The following is a 23,460-nucleotide window of genomic DNA, read 5'->3' as shown; positions in this document are numbered from 1 at the left end:
TATTTACAATAACAAAACAAAAATATTCAAATTTATTGAGACACACTCATGTACGGCACAGCTTGAAGGACCCTGAGAGCTGTGACCCACATCAGAGACAAGAGGAAGGAAGCCAGGCCCTGTTTTGTAATTGGCGGGCATCCGGTTCCCTCATGCACGTCAGCCACGTCAGCAGAGGGGCGATCAGCACCGCGGACAGCGCATGGTCAACAAGCCAACGGCCCCCAGCTTCGTCCCGGATCACTCGGCGAGGCTTTTTCACCTCGGCACTCCACATTAAAAAAAAAAAAAAAAAAGCTTCTTTCTTACAGGATGGCAGCTCCGTTGTTCCGGAAGTAGCTGCACAAGCCGACCATTTCGAGGAGGAGGGGGGGTACCGAGCAAGAAGCAGCAGCAGAAGAAGAAGCAGCAGCAGCAGCATCCTGATGATGAGGATCTATGTGGTCCGATAATCGATGCCATCGTTGGTGTTTTATTTCTATCGGATGCAGAGACATATTTTACCTTTTTATTTGGACTCTGACTTGAACAAAAAAAAATCGCTGGGTGCCTTTTTTTTTTTTTAAATCCATTCTTCCGCCTTCCACCTTTTTGATGGCGGGGATGGCAGACGCGGAGTATTCGGTTGTTTTTGTGTCCCGCTTGGCTGCTGAAAAATGCAAATGATTGTTTTTGGCCAACGGCACCGGATTCTTTGGACGACATGGTCTGACGCTTAGACAAAGCCTTTCTAAACACACCTAAAACAATCTTACACTTTTGGGTTTTTTTTTGGATTATGATTGTTATGAATAGTCCCAGATGTGAGTGTGTGGATGGCATGTCGTTGTGTTCCCGCACAGCCCGTCTTGAGTCCCCCGCCTCGGCTTTGCTCTCTCTTCCCCTCGCGGTCTTCTGCTATGGGTAGCAAAACATGTAGTAGGTTCTTGCTTCTTTTATGCTGCCAGCCCAACAATACAAATGAAGAAAAGCTGTCTTTTTTAGCAGCAGCACGGCAGAATGGACCGAGCCGAACACGAATAATATTATCTATTGACTATTCGCTGGCTTGAGGGATGAATACAAGGAGGGGGGTCTTTCATCCGTATCGTTTTTGACACACAAACATTGGATGATTAGGTCCTATGTAATTAATAATTGGCCGTGTGGACATAAAAAGGAACACAAATATTCAATTAGTTCCCGTTTATATGTAGCCAACCAAACATGTTCAAGTATCGGATCCGCATGTTTTTCAACGAACTGAAAGTGCTGGTGTTTATGCGATCCGAATCGAGACAGTCCGACCCGGAGAGACGTTCCACCGCCATGCGAGGTTTAGGGATGGGCGGCTGCGGCTGGCCCCCTTTCGTGGACTGCCATTCCCGGGACGACGACGAGGAGTACTACGGCAGCGACCCGCGGCCCCGGAGCCTGGCCTTCGAGGACAAGGAGCCCAAGCTCCAAGTGGGCCTGGACGCCGTGTCCCTGGCCAGCACGGCCAGCAGCCTGCGAACCCCACAGTGCCGGATCTGCTTCCAGGGCCCTGAGCAGGTGCAGTGGAATCATCTCAACATATTGATTCACTTCATTTATGCAAAAGTGTGTGTGTTGGGGGGGGGGGGGGGGGGTATTACTGTTGTATTACTTTTATTGTTCCTGCGGTCACATGACTTACTACAGGCATCCACATTGAAGCCTCCTTTGTGTCAACACCTCATTGTTGTTTTCACTAGTTCCCACACATGTGAAACCCCGCCAGCATAGCAACAAAGAAAGTTAGCCAATAAGGTCTGAGGGATGACAAATAAGACTGAGACTGGATATGCATGAGTCACAATCATTGAACAATCAGACCCAATCGGACCCAACAATCCACATGTGTCGCCGCTATTGACTGTCATCACAAAAACTCTGCTCATTGCTTTGATTGTTTTGGTTTTTTTTTAATCCAGATTCAAAACAAAAAGTGTAAGAAGTACACATGTTTTGGTCTTTTGTCCAACCATTCATTCATTCATTCATTTTCTACCGCTTTTTCCTCACGAGGGTCGCGGGGGTGCTGGAGCCTATCCCAGCTGTCTTCGGGCGTAAGGCGAGATACACCCTGGACTGGTGGCCAGCCAATCACAGGGCACATATAGACAAACAACCATTCACACTCACATTCATACCTATGGACAATTTGGAGTGGCCAATTAACCTAGCATGTTTTTGGAATGTGGGAGGAAACCGGAGTACCCGGAGAAAACCCACGCATGCACAGGGAGAACATGCAAACTCCACACAGAGATGCCCGAGGGTGGAATTGAACCCTGGTCTCCTAGCTGTGAGGTCTGTGCGCTAACCCCTAGACCACCGTGCCACCCCCTTTTGTCCAACCAGATGTTCTAAAAAAAAAAAAAAAACCTGTGCTGCCTCATGCTCAGCAGATCAAGGCGAAGCCCGGATCATTAGGAATGCTGTACATCCTGTAGGAGCACAGATGGACATTACCATTGAGTCACTTCTCCGAGACACGCGTTATTGCAGCCCATTTGCTAATTTATGACATCTGCCTGGGAGTTTCTATTGTGAGACGTAGTAAATGCCGTTTGGACGACACGTTTGGATAAGAGGCACCCACTCTTGCCCTCTCAATTGTCTTTAAAAAGTAAGGTGGGGGGGGGGGGTATATTTTTGGCCAAGGTGAGTCATCGTGCAATGTGGCCCTGGGCTGCTTGCTTTTTAGCTACAGACAAAGACTATACCGCTAGTATCGCTCGTACGCGGATATAAGCGGAATATCCCGGTGCGGCCAGGGAACACATGTTTGCCATTTTATTCATTCATTCATTCATTTTCTACCGCTTTTTACTCACAAGGGTCACGGGGGGTGCTGGAGCCTATCCCAGCTGTCTTCAGGCGAGAGGCGGGGTACACCCTGGACTGGTGGCCAGCCAATCACAGGGCACATATAGACAAACAACCATTCACACTCACATTCATACCTATGGACAATTTGGAGTGGCCAATTAACCTAGCATGTTTTTGGAATGTGGGAGGAAACCGGAGTACCCGGAGAAAACCCACCCATGCACGGGGAGAACATGCAAACTCCACACAGAGATGGCGGAGGGTGGAATTGAACCCTGGTCTCTTAGCTGTGAGGTCTACGCGCTAACCACTCGACCGCCGTGCCATTTTATTCATTCATTCATTCATTTTCTACCGCTTATCCTCACGAGGCTAGCGGGGGCTGCTGGAGCCTATCCCAGCTGTCTTCGGGCGAGAGGCGGGGTACACCCTGGACTGGTGGCCAGCCAATCACAGGGCACATATAGACAAACAACCATTCACACTCACATTCATACCTAAATGGACAATTTGGAGTGGCTAATTAACCTGGCATGTTTTTGGAATGTGGGAAGGAAACCGGAATACCCGGAGAAAACATGCAAACTCCACACAAGGCGAGAATCGAACCCCGATCTTCCCAATCTCACTATTCACTGCGTATTCAGCCTTGATCTACCTACAATAACATCCATCCATCCATTTTCTATGGGTTGTGGGCATGCTGGAGCCTATCCCAGCTGTCTTCGGACGAGAGAGGCAGGGTACACCCCGGACTGGTCGCCAGCCAATCACAGGGCACATATAGACAAACAACCATTCACACTCACATTCATACCTATGGACAATTTGGAGTCGCTAATTAACCTAGCATGTTTTTGGAATGTGGGAGGAAACCGGAGTACCCGGAGAAAACCCGGGGAGAAAAACCTCAAGGGTGGAATTGAACCCTGGTCTCTTAGCTGTGAGGTCTGCGCGCCAACCACTCGACCGCCGTGCCATTTTATTGTCATTTCATAATTTAAGAAGTCCCACCAGGGGGGCTCCAGTGTCAGTTACCTGCAGTCTCAATCCCTTCCCACTGTGGGCCGTGTCAACGTTCTCGCTGCCTGTCAAAAGTGTGCCGACGTCTCACGTTGGGACGCGTACTCATGGAAGAGAGACGGGGATGAGGCGCCCGCCTGCCCTTTTGGCCTGAAGTACCACTTCCCACAAGGAGGTCACGAGGACTCTCCAGATATGTAATAGAAGGTTACAATAATGATGTAACCTCGTGCTTTGACTGGATCCTACTGAGCTACGATGGATTTATAGTCAAGTCGTCACGGCGCAGGTCACAGTTTTATTTGTTGTCGTTTTGCATAATAGCACTTGAGCATAGCAACACGGGGGGGGGAAATGTCAAAGGGTAGATAAGAACCTGTCCACTAGGAACTGGAATTACATTGGAACCTTCTAAGTCAAACATCTATTCCAGAAGAAAATTACTTTTCCTTATAATAAATTACTACTATATAGTACTATACTACTATAACATGTTTGTAATGATGAAATGCCATGTAAGTACTGTACAAAAATATGTTACACAAGGAAATGATATTAATAGTACAGTAGAACCTCATGAATCCGTTCCAAAAAAACAAGATAACTACGTCTCTACCATGTTTTTTTTTGTGTCATGAGGATTCCATGGCGAGAATCTGTCTATAGTGCCCTGTGATTGGCTGGCGACCAGTGCAGGGTGTACCCCGCCTCTCGCCCAAAGACAGCTGGGATAGGCTCCAGCACCCCCGCAACCCTCGTGAGGAAAAGCGATAGAAAATGAATGAATGAATGAATGAATGAATCTGTCTATAGTGTCCCAACTCTGGATTGAGTCACCAATGCTTTGTTTGGGCACTCAATTCTGCGGACGAGTTTGTTAGGTGGACTTTTGACGTACAATAACTGAGACACTGTTGGAAAAGCAAGACGTATGAAAACCAAGGTTTCAATGTAAACCGAAAGAAAATAACAAAAGGAAACCTTATATAAGGAATGCTTTTTTTCCCTTTTGTTGTTTTCAGTCTATTTGCTTGGGCTGAGCTAAGGCTGAAGGTGAGTGGGAGGGTTAACAATCATCATCATGTACCATGTTTTTTTGGTGTCATGAGGATTCCATAGCCAGAATCTGTCTATAGTGTCCCAACTCTAAAATGGGTACTAACCATTATTCACAGAGATTGAGTTACCAATCTGTGGATGCTTTGTTTTGGCACTAAATTCTGTGGACTACTTTGTTAGGTGGACTTTTGACGTACAATAACCGAGACACTGTTGGAAAAGCAAGACGTATGAAAACCAAGGTTTCAATGTAAACCGAAAGAAAATAACAAAAGGAAACCTTACATAAGGAATGCTTTTTTTTCCCTTTTTTTGTTTTCAGTCTATTTGCTTGGGCTGAGCTAAGGCTGAAGGTGAGTGGGAGGGTTAACAATCATCATCATGTACCATGTTTTTTTGGTGTCATGACGATTCCATGGTCAGAATCTGTCTATAGTGTCCCAACTCTAAAATGGGTACTAACCATTATTCACAGAGATTGAGTCACCAACATGCGGATGCTGTTTGTTAGGTGCACTTTTTGACGTATGATAACTGAGACACTGTTGACACCACTGAAAAGCAAGACGTATGAAAACCAAGGTTCCAATGTAAACAAAGAAAATAATAACAAAAGGAAACCTTACATATGGAATAATTTCAGCACATTTTCCTCTTTATGATACTGTATAATAATAATAATATGTTTTATGTAACATACCAAGTAGCAGATGGCTGAAATCACATATAGATTTTTGTCACAACACTGAATTTTTTCCCCAGCTGTTGTTTTCAGGCTATTTGCTCGGTCTGAGCTAAGGCTGAAGGTGGGTGGGGGGGTTAACAATCGCATCAGTCAACTCCCTTCCTAATTTCCGATTTGAGAGCAGCTTCATGGCAGATTGGGACTACCATGTTTTTTTTGGTGTCATGAGGATTCCATGGCCAGAATCTGTCTATAGTGTCCCAACTCTAAAATAGGTACTATTACTACACAGAGATTGAGTTACCAACATGCAAATGCTGTTCTGCTGACTAGTTTTTTAGGTGCACCCTTTGACGTATGATAACTGAGACGTATGAGCAAGACGTATGAAAACCAAGGTTCCAAAGTAAACATAAAGACAATCTTACATATGGAATGCTTTCGGCACATTTTCCTCTTTATAATAATTTTTTTTTTCCGATTTGAGACTACCACTACCATGTTTTTTGGTGTCATGAGGATTCCATGGCCAGAATCTGTCTATAGTGTCCCAACTCTAAAATGGGTACTAACCATTATTCACAGAGATTGAGTCACCAACGTGCAAATGCTGTTCTGCTGACTAGTTTTTTAGGAGCACTTTTTGACGTATGATAACTGAGACACTGTTGGAAAAGCAAGACGTATGAAAACCAAGGTTCCAATGTAATCATAAAGAAAATCTTATATATGGAATGCTTTCGGCACATTTTCCTCTTTATAATATATGAATATATATATATATATATATATATATATACATATATATATATATATATATATTTATTTTTTTATTTTTTTTATTATTATTTTTTTTTAATGTAATATACCAAGTAACAGATGGCTGAAATCACATATAGATTTTTGTCACAACACTGAATTTTTTTTCCCAGCTGTTGTTTTCAGGCTATTTGCTCGGTCTGAGCTAAGGCTGAAGGTGGGTGGGGGGGTTGACAATCACATCAGTCAACTCCCTTCCTTATTTCCCATTTGAGACTACCACTACCATGTTTTTTTGGTGTCATGAGGATTCCATGGCCAGAATCTGTCTATAGTGTCCCAACTCTAAAATAGGCACTAACCATTATTCACAGAGATTGAATGCAAATGCTGTTCTGCTGACTAGTTTGTAAGGTGCACTTTTTGACGTATGATAACTGAGACACTGTTGGAAAAGCAAGACGTATGAAAACCAAGGTTCCAATGTAAACATAAAGAAAATAATAACAAAAGGAAATCTTAGATATGGAATGCTTTCGGCACATTTTCCTCTTTATATTATATGTATATGTATATATTTTTTTATTATTTATTTATTTATTTTTTTTAATGTAAGATACCAAGTAGCAGATGGCTGAAATCACATATAGATTTTTGTCACAACACTGAATTTTTTCCCCAGCTGTTGTTTTCAGGCTATTTGCTCGGTCTGAGCTAAGGCTGAAGGTGGGTGGGGGGGGGGTAACAATCGCATCAGTCAACTCCCTTCCTAATTTCCGATTTGAGAGCAGCTTCATGGCAGATTGGGACTACCATGTTTTTGGGGTTTTTTTTTTCATGCCATGAGGATTCCATGGCCAGAATCTGTCTATAGTGTCCCAACTCTAAAATGGGTACTAACCATTATTCACAGAGATTGAATGCAAATGCTGTTCTGCTGACTAGTTTGTTAGTAGCAATTTTTGACGTATGATAACTGAGACACTGTGGGAAAAGCAAGACGTATGAAAACCAAGGTTCCAATGTAAACATAAAGAAAATCTTACATATGGAATGCTTTCGGCACATTTTCCTCTTTATAATATATGTATATATTTTTTTTTTTAAATGTAACATACCAAGTAGCAGATGGCTGAAATCACATATAGATTTTTGTCACAACACTGAATTTTTTCCCCAGCTGTTGTTTTCAGGCTATTTGCTCGGTCTGAGCTAAGGCTGAAGGTGGGTGGGGGGGGTTAACAATCGCATCAGTCAACTCCCTTCCTTATTTCCCAGAGACCAATGAAAGTTATGACTCACTCTTGATACATTCAGAAAGGTCTTGTTAACCTAAAATAACGCCCCGGAGGCGTAGCCGGTCCGGGCGGCAAATGGGACTGACAGAACGTGGTGATAGTTATTATCTCTGTCACCAAAATGTGCAGGCGCAGAGCTCCGCTCTTTCTCCACAACGATGAAACATTTGGAGCCATGTTGGGGAACATGCTGCGTTGTTTGGATGACGGTGGTGTTTGGTGCGTGGCCGTCCATCCTGCACCTGCGCTGAGTTAATATTAATCCACAGCTTTTTACGCCTTTTGGAGTTGTGTTTGCTACATGCCCATCTGTTACAGGAAATGATTCTGCATTAAAAAAGAAGGCTTATTTTTATGAGCGTTGAGGACAGACTTGACCTTTATATCGCAACCTTTCCTCTGCATATTGACTCCCAAATGAGCAAACGTGCAGAAGGAAGACTTTCACTGATTTTGTTTCTACAACGAAGATCAATTAAATCATATATACAGTATATATATACAGTATATATATACAGTGTGCAGCATACAGTCATTTATTCCAATGTTTACTGTCTATCTTCTCAAGGGATAATACTACAGAAAGGAAACTTAGAGTAGTCAGTGTACAGCTTGTATAGCATGCTGATAAGGAACCCAAACACACCTCCAAGATCACACCTACAAGTTCCTTGCCGAGGAAGGTGAAGGTGATGGAGTGGCCATGTATGTCTTCTCCTAGCCCGAACCCGATTGATCACCAAACAGAAGGTAAAGAACCACAGGGTCTCCAACATGTATCATCTCCACCAGTGATGTCATCATGGAGGAGTGGAAGCATGATTTCAATAACAACCTGTACCAACGCTGGTGAATTTCCACGCCCAAGAGGATTAAGGCAGCATAGGAAGTGTGGGGGGGGGTACTTGGGGGTGAACTCAGCAGGCACCGATTCCTTTGTTCATAATCAGATACTCATATTTTTGTTATTATCGGACCGATATCCAATGTAAATATTGGATCAAACACGCCTCGTTTTACATGTGGAATTGTGAAATAATTATAAATGACAAATGAGTGGAATTTATTGTTGATGTGTATTTTGCAGTAATCCTTTGGCCCCATGGTGGATTGTTTTGCAGTCAGACTAAATACAAATGCAAGGACAGTGAGTTAGCAATGTGTAGCGTGCTTTGTTTGGGCGCTTTGGGATTTTGTGACTTGCGATATTGTCTTCGGGCAAGAGGCGGGGTACACCCCGGACTGGTCGCCAGCCAATCACAGGGCACATATAGACAAACAACCATTCACACTCACATTCATACCTATATGGACAATTTGGAGTCGCTAATTAACCTAGCATGTTTTTGGAATGTGGGAGTACCCGGAGAAAACCCACGCATGCATGGGGAGAACATGCAAACTCTACACAGAGCTGGAGAATCGAACCCGGGTTCGAACTGTGTGGCCAACATGCTAACCACTCACGCATCGTGCGGCCATTTTGGAAATGTTTACTTTCATTTTGTTTTTTATTTAATCCTCGTGTTCCTCTGACCGTTTTTCTCTTCCTAATGTCAGCAGGCAGGTTATTTTTATGTTTATTAGTGCCATGCGGCTCGTCTACCGGCGCTTTTATACATCAGGACACTTGAGGCCTTTCATTATAAGTGGGAAGGTCAAACGAGCCAGATGGGTGTGACAATTACTGTATGAAGAAATGTGTGTGTGTCAGTGCGGCGTATTTTTAGGCGAATCGACACATTAGAGATGAAACTAAACATTAGACAAGTTTTAAGCAGTATGAAAACTGCCAACTTTCTACTGTTTTCTTATTTTTTGAGGTACTTGTTGAGTTGTTATTCTAAGATAACACTAACTCTCTAGATAGATTCAATTTCATGTTTTCAGTCATTTCCCAAGATGATAATAAAATTAGCAATTATTATTTGGTTATCTGTATATATTATACGTTAGTAGACTACTTTCTGGTTGAAAGAGCGGTGCTAACTAAGAAATACTGATGTTGTTGTCATTATTTGTGAATTTTGGGTACATTAATTGACATGTAATTACTTTTTTTCACACTTTGGCTGATCCTACAACTTATACTCTGGAGCGACTTATATAGTGTGTGTTTTTTTTCCCAATGACAGCCACAAGAGGGCGCTCTAAGTCTGTGTGACAGTATTAGCCAATCCTGTCACTCCTGTGCCAATGTATTCCAAGCACGGCCCGCCTCCAGACACGCCCACTGCGCTGTGGTTGGTCACACTCCCGCGTCCATACAAACACTTCCGGTTTGTGTCGCTAAACGGTATAGGAGTTGATAATAAACAGCGATTTATCTTTTTAAAATGTCGGCTTTTAACATGCAGCCATGTGTGTTGGATCCGGAATCGAATTCAAAAAGAGCTTACTTCAAGACGTATCAAAATGGTAAGTAGCTTTAGCATTTTAATGTTAGGTTTTCTACAGCATCGTAACCGAATGTGGCCACTTAATTGTGGTGGGAAACGGCTATTAGCAACCCCGCTCCCTGTATGCTAGCACTTTTGCTCCATGACTTACACAAAATAAACACAGTTAGGACACTGATAAATTGTTTCTTACTGCTTTTACTCAGTCCACACGACAAAGTAACGTCTGCTAGCCCAGCTGGCCCATGTTCACAAAATAGTCCAAATGCCCTTGACAGATTAAAATGCATTTATTTTGCTGGTATTGAATCAGGAACTCCAACCACTTGTGCCTGATGGTGGCGTCTTTAGGAATCGTAAACAAAGTGGCTTTGCTAGCAAGTAAACAGAGGAGCAGAGCTTGGGGGAGGGCAGAGCGCTTATCTGCTTAAAGACATGCCCATATAAGGAAGCACACCCCTCTGTGACATCACAAAGGGGAAGTTTTACCACGCCTTTTGAAACCCAGCGTTTTGAGCCATCCCAAACTTCTTTTAGGGCTCACTTCCAAATGCGCAAACCTCATTATCTGACACTTTGGCACCGTTTAACACAAAACTATAACATTCTAACTACATTTATAGGTCAGAAAAGTGGTAAAAGCATAAAAGGGCCCTTTAGCATACATATATCACCAGTTCACATTACATTAACAGACTTTTAATTTAATTAGCCTTTATTTTCTGTTAACCACAATATCAAAACCAAGCATATAATTCATATCGATATAGACAGAAGGTCTCATGTTTCTAGATGGTGCCGGACAAGACTATTCCAACATGACTCAAACAGCAAAAAGAGAAAATAAATTTCTCCAACAAAAATGTGTAGTTCAGTATTTGCTTTTATCTGTACTGACATAAAGTATTACATGAACAGAACTCACAACCATTTGACTTGTGGGGAGGAGGGAATGGATCTATCTTGACGCAAATGAAGACATGAGTGAAATTCCTCTGTGCCACCAATGATATTAAACACAGGAAGTGAACAAATTATTAGTAATTGCTGTGACACCAAGAAGGGTTTGGATTAAATCAGATGTCATTGTGAGTTGTGTAAATGTAAACATGTCATATTTATTAACATAACCTGGTTATGAATGTTTGAAGTACACTAATCCATGACTAACAAATGATGATGAAAAACTATACGTCTTGCCTTTTGGGGCATTTGTGCATGGGTCAGGTAAAAAAATGAAAATTGGCGGCTGATGTGTTTTGTGTGAAGTGCCAGATCTCCTGACATGTAAGAGGCAGCGAGTGGAGTGTGCTGTCAAAGGAAAGATTCCATCTTAGGAGAAATGTGACACTCAGCATTCAGAGAGCCAGAGTTATTAACCTACAGCAGAGTGGTTCACTGCTGTGGTGCTGCAAACAAGCAGGTTGTTTGGCAATCATGTGTGACTATGCATACTATGGGAGAATATTCCTCTTCTATGTTTCTTTTCCTCAGAGTCAATGTAGATCAGGGGTGCTCATTAAGTCGATCGCGAGCTGCCGGTCGATCGCGGAGGTGGTACTGGTCGATCGCTGGTCAATCGCGGCGTGACATTAAAAAAATATCATCCCAGCATCAATGCCGTCACTTCAGATGACAACTGAATGTTGCCCTTCGGGCGACCAATCAAATCAAACAACGTCTCTAAGTGCAGCAGAACTTACGATGTCAGCCTATCATCCATCGCCGTTACTTGATTGACATACAGGACAACCAGTCAGATGACAACTGAATTTTGACCTTTAGGTCACCGCCCATGCGTAAACAACGATGCAAAGTGCTAAGCTAGTCGGCGAATTGCGAGATTTTAAGCCCTCGCTAAAGTTTATGGTCACTAAAATGAGTGAAGGAGCTGGACCAAGTAAAAAGGCAAAAACTGGACCAAGTAAAAAGGCAAAAAACATATCACTTCCATACGGATATGGAATATTATACGGATATTATGATACGGATATTATCCATGACTGATAAACATTTGGAAGTGTGCTTGAGGCTGGCTATCAGCAGCTACTATCCGGACTATGCATCCCTGGCTGGTTCAATTCAGTGCAAGTCATCAAAGTAAACTCAGGTAATTACAAAAAATGTTAATAGTTAATTATGTGTGTTTTGCAATATTGGCTCATTTTGTTATGTAAGGTACATCAACATACATTGTACGTACAAATAATCCTCAATACATTTGAAAATAAATAGATGTTTTGCATTTTTGTAGTGGGTAGATCATTTTGACTCGGTCATTTTAAAAGTAGCTCGCATGCTGAAAAAGTGTGAGCACCCCTGATGTAGATGCTTGAAATCTTATCTCCCTGGTTGTGTGGTTTTATTGTGCCAACATGGTGATTACATCAAGATGCATGCAGTCATTGATCCCATTGATCTTGCACATTTTAGGGAAAGTGCGAAAAATGTCCTACAATGTGATGCAAGACCCCTGGCCAGAATGCAAGCCAGAGAAGCTGACAAAAGAGATGTGTGATGTTGAAAAGGCCTGACAGACGGCCACCGGGCTTCAGGTTTTGCTGCAGCTCCATAGATTTGCTCTCAGGCACTCCGTGAAATTACTGAGGGAGGACATTTTTATTTTGGGTCAACTTATGATTTCTTTCAGATAGCGTGGGGGACTATTTTTACCTCGTAAGTTTTGTCACATATAAAATAAATCCCGATAGTGACAGAGCAAAAAAAAAAAAAAAATGTGGCTTCCATGTGTACCCCCCTGCGGCGAAAATATACAATTATTTTATGTTAGTTTTAAATTATATATTTCTGAGTCATAAGGAGCTGAGCTGCTGTTCATTCCTGATCTTTTTGACGCAAGCACAGCTTCAGTCATAAAATACAGTGGTTACTATTTTCTGTTAAATATTGTCACGTATAATACTTGTATGCAGTGTCACGCTGAGTATTTTGGTACTTGGGCCTTCAGTGGGGACTTCAGCAGCCTAATTTACCTCTTAATATCACCATTAGCTCAGCAATTATACAAACCATTAATAATCCACAAATACATAACGTAACAATGCATGGCATGACAGAATTGTTAATGAATACCGTTATTAAGAAAGTGACACCCCAGTTAACCCTTCATCTTCAAATACAAGCAATTAAGAATCAATATTCAGAATCACTTATATGGCAAAAGCATGAATAATAATAAATAAATTATGTGCTGCAGTTCATGTAATGATGCATTGAAGCGCACTGGTAACTTTGAGTGTTAGGAAGTAGGACTTTCAGGCGTCAAGCAATCAGAGGATGGAAAAAAATGTTGACATCATTGTGGAAATCTGCTCTGATTGGCCTCATTAGTTACTAGCGTATATGTGACATGGGCCAGCGCTACTGATTCTGAAGGCCCTAGGCAGATTGCATTGACATGGCAACACATAGAAACTGAAATCCGATTAGGACCACAAAACAAAATACACCGAATGCACTTCAATTTATTTAGATCAATTAATTTGAAAATAGTTTTTTTCCAAAGTTGTTCTCAAATTACTAATTTTTCATGAATTAAACGCATAAGTGTAATTAACGCATACGCATCATGGCGAGCCACACCTCTCTCTACGTCCCCATACACGTACGTACCTGAACGCATCAACGGCAGTACAATTCCAACACCTTACATCTTTCCTTGACTCACAAACACTATAGTCTCTCTATAGCCGCGGATTGACACTTCCTCACTGTAAGTGTCAGTCGTGAGGTTCATTCCATATTGCTCATAATAACGCAGGTTAACGTGTGATTCAGATGTTCTGATATGAGTAAAGAAACTGGTGTTTAGCTTGATTTACGTTTTTGGCTCATTTGGAGATATTAATGGATATAAATATGTATATAAACTGTAGTTGTGTCCTGTCTGTTTCTAAAAAAAATAGTAAAAATTAGCACATTTCAGAGCTGCACTGGTGAAGATTAATCATGATTAATCATGATTAATTAATCATGCTGTCAGTCTTTTGGTGTGGTCAATTAATCGTGATTAATTAATCACACCGCTCGCCTTTTGGTGTGATAATATGATTAATTAATCACATTTTTGCAATTAATCATGATTAATCACCCATTGCCACTGTGAAATATTCTTATTTAAAACATTTTAATCAGTTGACATCCCTAATAATTCATTCATTCATTTTCTACCGCCTATCCTCACAAAGGTCGCGGGGGGTGCTGGAGCCTATCCCAGCTGTCTTCAGGCGAGAGGCGGGGTACACCCTGGACTGGTGGCCAGCCAATCACGGGGCACATATAGACAAACAACCATTCACACTCACATTCATACCTATGGACAATTTGGAGTCGCTAATTAACCTAGCATGTTTTTGGAATGTGGGAGGAAACCGGAGTACCCGGAGAAAACCCACGCATGCACGGGGAGAACATGCAAACTCCACATTGATTGGGATTGAGCTTGGGTCTCCTAGCTGTGAGGTCTGCGCGCTAACCACTCAACCACCGTGCAGCCATCACTAATCATAATATTGTTTTTCCTGACTTCCTGTATTTGCGTTTTTATTCTGCAGGGCGAGCTGCTGAGTCCCTGTCGGTGTGATGGTTCTGTGCGCTGCACCCATCAGCCCTGCCTAATCCGTTGGATCAGCGAGAGGGGCTCCTGGAGCTGTGAGCTCTGCTACTTCAAGTACCAGGTTTTGGCCATCAGCACTAAAAACCCACTGCAGGTAAGTCTCCCTCACCCTTACAATGTCCATAAATGGCAAATCATTTTGAAATTACACTTTTTTGACACTTGTTTGTGGCTCTTACTGCCTTTGCTTTTGTAAATAAGTAAACAACATTCTGGATTGGCTTGAATTTAGCTTCCTGACTTGGCCGATGAAGAATATTTCCATTTCTTTGCCTTCAAGTTGTGCTTTTACTCCCAGTAAGACAGCTAATGTGGATGATCAGATAATCCGCAACATCAAGAGACATGAAGAATACTCTGTAGAAGCTAAGCTTATCATTGTTTAAAGGGGAACTGCACTTTTGGGGGAAGTTTGCCCATCATTCACAATCCTTATGTGAAACATGAACACATATTTCTTTCTCTTTTCTGTGCATTCTAGCGTGAGAAAATTTAAAAACAAATTTATATTAGTAAGTTAGCAACGGGCATCATGGGAAATATCGATTTTGACGATAAAGCCCTCACAAAAGAACTAAAAAAAAACACTAACAGTGTTCAATTTACATAACTGACTTGTATATTAACCAAGCTATATTAGCGCTAATATTATTGTAGCAGCTCACATCATTTTTATCTCACGGACTAACAGCGGATTGCACTTTGTCATAAAATATCCTACATCCAAATTTTGACAACCAACGTTATATTAATCTTTGTTTTGCTGCGTCTTTGCTCATTTGCATACATTTGCCATCTGGGCTGTGAAAACACACGCAGGCCGGCCACCGAGATGAGAGATGAGTGGCGCTGTCATGTGTGTCAGTTTTAACTTCAAAAATGTCTATTTTCGGGGGGACAAACCATTTATTTTGGGCGGCGTAGCCCTAGCGTAAAGCCGGTCACGATCTTTATTCTTAACATGATGTGGAAAAAAATGGAGTACACGCAAGTGAGGATGAGGAGGACATCCCGAGAATATGCTATCAAAGGTTTTCCTATTTGGTGATGACAGAGCAGGAATGCGGGTGGATCACAAGCATGATGCCTGGATTAGCCTGCTGCTGTGTTTAATGGGACTGTCGGGAGCAGAAGCGGTGCGCATTTAAAAGGCAATGAGAGGCGTTCATTTGATTGGTTAAGATTACACTTGGCTGTGGTAAACCCTCTGAAGCCTTCTCTCCTCCCTCTTTGCCACTTGTGCCGGTGGGAGGTACGGAGGCGTGGGTGCGCTGCGCTACGCCTGGTCTATGAAAATAGAGCCCAATATATTCCTGTATAAAAAGAGTATTAAAGTCAAGTCAAGTTCTAAAATCAAAAGTACAATTGAGACAATCTTCTCAATGTTTATTAATAACAGAACATAAGCATCACTTGCCTACACTTTGCTGCTAGAGTTGCTCTTATATGATGTTGCTGGAACTGCTTCCGCGTTGTGGTTCTTGTTTTGTAAAAAGCTGCTAAAGTGACATGTTTAGTTACTGTAGTTTATTATTCGCTATATTAGTAGTAGCGCATTAATTCACCTGTTACATGCACGGGCCACAGGTTTGTGACCCCTACTCTAGACTCATTCAAATAAATGATTAAAAAAAACAGATGGCGCTTCACAGAGCAGAGGCATAATGACCTTAAACATGGACTTTTCTAAGACAAACAAATAAAATATCCTCCAACGGCATGCTTTTCACTTACTGAAGACATGACCCACAAACAAGCAGCAAGTGATTGTCCGGCAAAGCGTCTCCGGCGAGGAAACTCAGAATTTGGTGGACTCCGGACTGTATGACTCTACCAATTATTCTGGACCTAACCGTATCCCGGATCAAACTCACAACGTATGAGCAGAAAGTAAACAGAAAACATGGCAGAAGACCTCAATAAGTCATCAAGCATTAGAATCCCTTTATAGTCTGCGTGCGGAAAAGCTAGCAGGTGTACTGACAGCAAACCTAATCTTTTTCGGCGGCGTTGCTCAATTTTTATACATACACTTACACGTCTACACCCATTTGCCATGCAAATTGGGTCGTAATAAAGGCAATAATTACTATAACCAATAAATACAAGTAGAAATTGTTAATATAATGAGCATTCATTTGAGTCTGCTTCCAAAGTAGGCAGCGGTGTAGATCAATAGATTTGCTTGTTTGTGTCACATGTTTGCATGGCCGCTTGTTGCTAGGCAGAAATTGTGCAGCACGGTTCTATGTACCATAGGTTATTGAAATATTCTACCTATTTCTGTAAAAAAAAAAAAAAACTATGAGCAAAAATATGAAAAGAGGATGTATATATCTATCCATTTAGAAATCTATCTAGTTATCCGTCTGTCAATCTACCCATCGATCGATCGGTCTATCTATCTATCTATTCCAAGGGGAGCTAAGAAGAAGAATCCACACGTCTGCTGTATATTAACCTTTAGTACAACCTTCAGTGGGAGAAAAACACGTCTGTTATTAAGGACAACGCTACCCACTATCAAGTGTGCATGTGTGTCACAGCAGCCTTTCTGATTGGTGGAGCTCACTGTTGCCATGGAAATATGTGCTCGTAAGAAACCAGGAACAAAGCACTGACCATGTCAATGAAACAACATATACTGTATAATAAAAATGTTTTTGTAAAAAAAAATAATAATAATAATAGTGTGGGAAAATGCTTAATTTAAAATCAAATTTGTGACAATATACATTTTTATAAATATAACCGCCTTACATTAATACAACACATGGAGGTATAGCTTCATCAACAAACCTTTTGGTCACAAAGTCTGAAAGCGGACGCCATATTAGTCGACTATTAGTCTAATCTATGTGCTGCTGTGCTGATGTACTGTGATGTTAATCGGAAAAAATGTTGAAGACACTTTGACTCGACTTACACTCACTGGAAGTGAAAAGTCATTCCACTCCTGTCACTTTCCTCCTCCCATCCAGTGGCAGGCCATCTCTCTGACAGTGATAGAGAAGGTGCAGATAGCGGCCATTATCCTGGGCTCTCTGTTCCTCATTGCCAGCATCTCCTGGCTCATCTGGTCCTCGCTCAGCCCGTCGGCCAAGTGGCAACGTCAGGACCTGCTCTTCCAAATCTGCTACGGCATGTATGGCTTCATGGACATCGTCTGCATCGGTAAAGGACACTATGACACTACTATGCTATTTGCATTGAGAATGTACTGCCTGTACATCAGGGGTCTCAAGCTCAATTTACCTGGGGGGCCACTGGAGCTAGGGTCTGGGCAAGGCTGGGCCGCATCAGGTTTTCCAAAAAAAAACAAAAAACGCATTTATTAAAAACAGAAAAATATACAAACTTTTTCGGTGCTTTGGTTCCGATTTTTGACAATAAAAGCTGATAAAACATTCCACTTTCTCAAATATTTTAATTTTTATTTTTCTCCACAAAATAAGATAAAAAATAAATAAACAAATCAAGAATAAAGAAAATCAATCAGTAATAAATAAATATAATAATAATAATAAAACGGCAAATAATAAAAACTTAAGAAAGCACATATAGTTGGTGGGTAGACAAATGATTTTTTTCAGATTAAAATGAACAAAGCATTATTAGAGCCCTGTAGACATGACAAAACACGACTATAGTCACATTTATACTCTTTTTATTTACAACATATTGCGCAACTGCAGGGTCTTGAGACACATGCTAACTCGCAAACTGGAGAGCTAGCGACCTAAACGGTAGCCTTCAAGTTATTTCCTTTAAACTTAAATAGCCAAAAACTTACCACTTCCACACGGATAGGGAGGATAACTATTAACAGTTATTTAACCTTTAACATGAACATTAATCAAACGTAATCTTTTTTTCTGGGTACATGATACCATACAGCATCCATATCAAACTTGCGCAGGCCGCACTAACATTAAACTTTCATATCAAGGCGGGGGCCTCAAACTAGTGTCCTGTGGGCCCCGCGTGTTTGAGACCCCTGCTGTAAATAAATAACAACAATAACAGCAGAGAGGATGTGTTTATTATTTTGGTTGTGGTTTGAAGCATAATAATTTGACTTTCATGTAGATAAGTAAAAGTAAAATAGAAACAGTATGACAAGGATTTTGATGCACCCCTACAAACAGACCCCAGTTTTGTCCTGGTGTACCTAATGAAGTGACAGGTTCTTCTAGCGGCTGTATTATGCAATACCGAGGGTAACACAAACACACAATTCACTCAACACTAGCAGATATATTCATAAACATCGCCGGCTACGTGTATTCAGTTCACATTCTGGTGGTTGTTGAGGTCACCCAACATTACACGGAAGCTGAACGGGAGAAGCAGATGGCGCACAGGTAGGAGATGACAACCAAAACTAAAAGACAGCAAAAGCTGATGACGTCACAAGAGCATGCATATCTCCGAGCAATCTGGTTCTTGTGTGAGTTGGAAGCACCGAGAACAGATGGCGTCAGATATGTGCACCGTGACTGTCATATTCATATGAAAGACCCTGCCTGTGATCAATGCCGTTGACAAAAAACACTTAGATCGGCGACATCAGACACGGGCAACTGGTCCTTGGATCAATTTCCATATTAAAAAAAAAAAAATCTAAAACAATAAAGATGAAATGTGTTGTGTAATTTGTACCGTTTACCAGCAGGGGAAGCATCAGAGAATACGGTACATACAGTACATACATATACAGTATATGTATATACAGTATATGTATATACAGTAGAGTCATCCCGCACCAATTTGGGTTTGAATCTCACGGCTTTAGTCTATTCATTCATTCATTTTCTTTCGCTTTTCCTCACAAGGGTGGCAGGGGGTGCTGGAGCCTATCCCAGCTGTCTTTGAGCGAGTACACCCTGGACTGGTGGCCAGCCAATCACAGGTCACATATAGACAAACAACCATTCACACTCACATTCATACCTATGGACAATTTGGAGTCGCCAATTAACCTAGCATGTTTTTTTTTTTGGAATGTGGGAGGAAACTGGAGTACCCGGAAAAAACCCAAAACTCATGCACGGGGAAAACATGCAAACTGAGGGTGGAATTGAACCCTAGTCTCCTAGCTGTGAGGTCTGCGTGCTAACCACTCGACCGCCGTGCTGCCCTAGTCTATTACAGTTTTTCAAAAATTCATGAATACATCATGTCAAATTTTATGTATTTTTTGTTTTTTTTTGGCCGAGTGGTTAGCATGTATGTCACACAGTCAGGAGATCAGGAAGTCCTGGGTTCGATTCTCCGCTTGGGCATCTCTGTGTGGAGTTTGCATGTTCTCCTCATGCGTGCATGGCTTTTCTCCGGGTACTCCGGTTTCCTCCCACATTCCTAAAACATGTATGTTAATTGTCCATAGGTATGAATGTGAGTGTGAATGGTTGTTTGAACCCTGCCAGTCTAGGGTGGGCCCCGCCTTTTTTCGCCAAAAAAGACCTCTAGGATTCACATTCATACCTATAAACAATTTGGAGTTGCCAATTAACCTAAGAAGTGGAGAACATGCAAACTCCACACAGAGATGCCCAAGTGGAGAATCGAACCTGGGTGTCCTAGCTGCGTGCTAACCACTCTTCCACCATGCTATACATCTATACCTATATCACCGATCCACACACACATATATACTGTATAACTATTTCCCAAACAAGCCAGAGCTTACTCCGGTTTCCTCCCACATTCCAAAAACATGCTAGGTTAATTAGCGACTCCAATTGTCCATAGGTATGAATGTGAGTGTGAATGGTTGTTTGTCTATATGTGCCCTGTGATTGGCTGGCCACCAGTCCAGGGTGTACAGCTGGGATAGGCTCCAGCACCCCCTCGTGAGGAAAAGCGGTAGAAAACGAATGAATGAATGAATGCAGTCAGAGCTTTTCTTCCCGTCACTCACACACCTGGCAGTCATTGTCAGAATAAATACAAGAAAGCTCGAGTAGAAGATTTCCTGCACCACAGTGTCATCTACTGAATCTCATCAGGCACCGCAACACTTAGCCATAAAAAAAATTAAAAATAAAAAATCCCCACAGCCTGTGATGATTGAGATGTTAATACTGTCTTGTTGTTGTCTCCTTTTCTTCCTCCAGGCCTCATCATTCACGAGGGATCGTCGGTGTATCGGATTTTTAAAAGATGGCAGGCTGTCAACCAGCAGTGGAAAGTTCTGAACTATGAGAAATCTAAAGACCTGGGTGACCCAGTGAGTTCGGGCGGCAAGGCGGGTTCTCGTGGCTCCCGCGGTACTCCCCACGGGCTAGCCGGCGGCAGCGCGGGCCGCCAGGGTAGGAGGCTGAGAACTATTCTGAACCACCACTGTGGATACACCATCTTGCACATCCTGAGTCAACTCCGGCCCAATGACCCGCGTATCAGCGCCGCAGCCAACCGGGAGGTGGTGATGAGGGTCACCACCGTATGAGGCACAGTCTGGGTGCGCCGTGGGAGGAACCTCGCCTTTTAAATCCAGATGTAAATGAGTGGAGGGACCTGATATGAAGTATGAAAAATGAAATAGAAAAAAAAGACTCACAGAGGAAGCAAAGCGATGCCCGGAGCATCAACAACACAACAAGACACTCGCCAGGAGTTCTCCTCTTGATTCTTACAACTAAAGCAAGCCAGATGCTCCTTTTCAATAATGAAGGAAACGATGGGAAAAAAAAGGACAAAACACATTTAAAAAGACATCAAGGAAGGAAGGAAAGGAGGGAGGAGGCGTAAACAGGCTTTATAACCTAATCCAGGAAGATGAGAATTTTTTTCCAGTTCAACAACAGGATGCACAGAGACGATTCGATCTGTTGATCTTCTCATTTGATTTGCATCTACGAGTTTTCTTTTTTACTCCGACTTTGATTTTTGTACGGATGTATGATTTTACAAGAAATCATGTAACTCTTTACATGCCAATCATCTCCAGACACCTGTGTATAATTATTGATTTTAACAAATTTACCAATGCTGGCAATAGACCGAAAACTGAAGGAAAACGAATAAGTCTAATGAAAGAAAACAGTAAAAAAAAAAAAAAACATAATATATACGTCAATGAGATTTTAAAAAACACATACTTTTTCTGCAATAAATACATTATATGTACATTTCACAGGGAATTTTGCATGGGTATACAATTTTATTTATCACATACCATTAGCACATGACACATTTGCTGTTTCGAATGGTGCTTGCCAAAATAAACTCTTGAAAAACATTGGATTCCATAGCACCAACTTTTAGTCAGCGTGGCAAACGGCGGTGTTTTACAGCTATTTCAAGCTAACGTACAGATTGTTGCTACTGCTGCTGTGAGTCAGATTTGATAAGTAAACCATTGGATTAAAAGTGGGAATCAAAGATCTCTTACTTCTCTTGAGTCCGTCTGTCTCTCCTTTTAAAAGGCACCAAAAGCTTCTTAGATCTTCCAGAATCTGCACCTATCCCAGCTGTATTTCTTTGGCTTTCCAAAACGGTCTGATTTAATTTATTCCAACCATGACCCACCTCCGGGCACGCCTACTCTGCTGTGATTGGTCCCACACAGTTTGTACCTGGACACGCCCACATAAAGAAGTCACAGGGACCCAAAACGAAGCGTTCAGAGCCATCCATAACTGTTTCAGGACTCACTTCCAAATGCACAAAGCTCAAGTTCAGCTTCAGCAATTTGTCGGCGAGTCCAGCTGCATACTGGCCCATATTCACGAAACAATCCAGTATGAAATGCTGTTGACAGATTAAAAAATTTTTTGGGCTGGTAGGGAATCAGGAACTCCAACCACTTCTGCCTGATGTTTGCCTTTTTATGAATTTTAAACAAATTTAGCTTTCCCTTGACTTGAAGGTTCCCTTGACTTGAAGGTTCTGTCCTGGACTGTCGGCACTGTCAACGGGACTCCATATAGAAGATGAGTGAGAGGAGGATGCTAGTCAAGCTAGCATCCATCATGGACAACACTGATGAGGTGCAGGAAGCCAAAGGAGGAGGTTTGGAGGCCATGAGTGATGTTCCATGGTGGTACCACCAATGTCTTTCAGCTCCATCCTGCTCATGATTAGCTTTAGTATATTAAAACTATTATATTTGTTTATGTTGGAGGTCTTTTGTGTTGACATAATCCAGAAAGAGTATTTTCTTTGAAAAGCGTTAGCGACATGGCAGTGGAGATCATCCTTGCACACCGACCGGATGGATGATGATGACAGTGGAGACATGCACCAGTCCACATGATGTCCCGGTGACAGACACCAAACATCCGTGGCACGTTTCATTACAAAGATGTGAGTATTAAAACGTTTTAAAAGTAGTAATAAAACAATAAACTATTAAGGGTCACTTAATGTTCTGACCAATTACAGAAAAAGATGATTGACTTGTTAGGAAATAATCATTTTAAGTTCAGGAAATAGGAGAATTTTGTCATATTCGCCCATGTGAGAAGATGATAAGTTATATTTAAATTCGTTTTGGGAGTTATATAAACATGAGTATGTAACTAGCAACTAACCGAGAGATAATATTATTAATATTTTGCAGGTGATTTTGCCTTCTGCTCTAAAAGCAGGGTGTTGAGAGGACTTTCGAGTTCCTCCAGCAGAGGTGTTAGTGGCCAAGTATGTCCTCTGATGTAGCACATGGGTGCTGTACCAGACAGAGGTGCCAGGTTGCCAAGGACATCCAGCCAAAGATCTGCTGACTTCTCAGCCAAATGAGATCTTGGCCATTGACGACACAGC

General features: G+C 41.9%; 1 protein-coding gene across 2 annotated transcripts; it reads left to right on the top strand.

The window, feature by feature from the left end:
- The first annotated feature begins 255 nt into the window (after nt 1-255).
- Nucleotides 256-23,460, top strand: marchf9 (membrane-associated ring finger (C3HC4) 9). Of its 2 annotated transcripts, none has more exons than XM_058052203.1 (4): nt 256-1,533; nt 14,633-14,788; nt 17,676-17,868; nt 20,814-23,458. In XM_058052203.1, the coding sequence occupies exons 1-4, from the start codon at nt 1,207-1,209 to the stop codon at nt 21,143-21,145; spliced, it is 1,008 nt and encodes a 335-aa protein (XP_057908186.1). In that variant the 5' UTR covers nt 256-1,206; the 3' UTR covers nt 21,146-23,458. The 2 variants fall into 2 exon arrangements, with proteins under 2 accessions (XP_057908186.1, XP_057908188.1); XM_058052205.1 differs by lacking the exon at nt 256-1,533 and adding an exon at nt 8,568-10,077 and having other exon boundaries at nt 20,814-23,460.

Source organism: Doryrhamphus excisus, chromosome 16, assembly GCF_030265055.1.
Source record: "Doryrhamphus excisus isolate RoL2022-K1 chromosome 16, RoL_Dexc_1.0, whole genome shotgun sequence".
Lineage (NCBI taxonomy): Eukaryota > Metazoa > Chordata > Actinopteri > Syngnathiformes > Syngnathidae > Doryrhamphus > Doryrhamphus excisus.
The sequence above is the reverse complement of the archived record's forward strand: the minus strand, read 5'-3'. Positions and strand labels throughout refer to the sequence as shown.

Coding starts and splice junctions, on each gene's coding strand:
- marchf9 (XM_058052203.1), top strand. CDS start 1,207: ATGTTCAAGTATCGGATCCGCATGTTTTTCAACGAACTGAAAGTGCTG. Junction 14,789..17,675: donor GCACTAAAAACCCACTGCAG/GTAAGTCTCCCT, acceptor CCTCCCATCCAG/TGGCAGGCCATCTCTCTGAC. Junction 17,869..20,813: donor CATGGACATCGTCTGCATCG/GTAAAGGACACT, acceptor TTCTTCCTCCAG/GCCTCATCATTCACGAGGGA.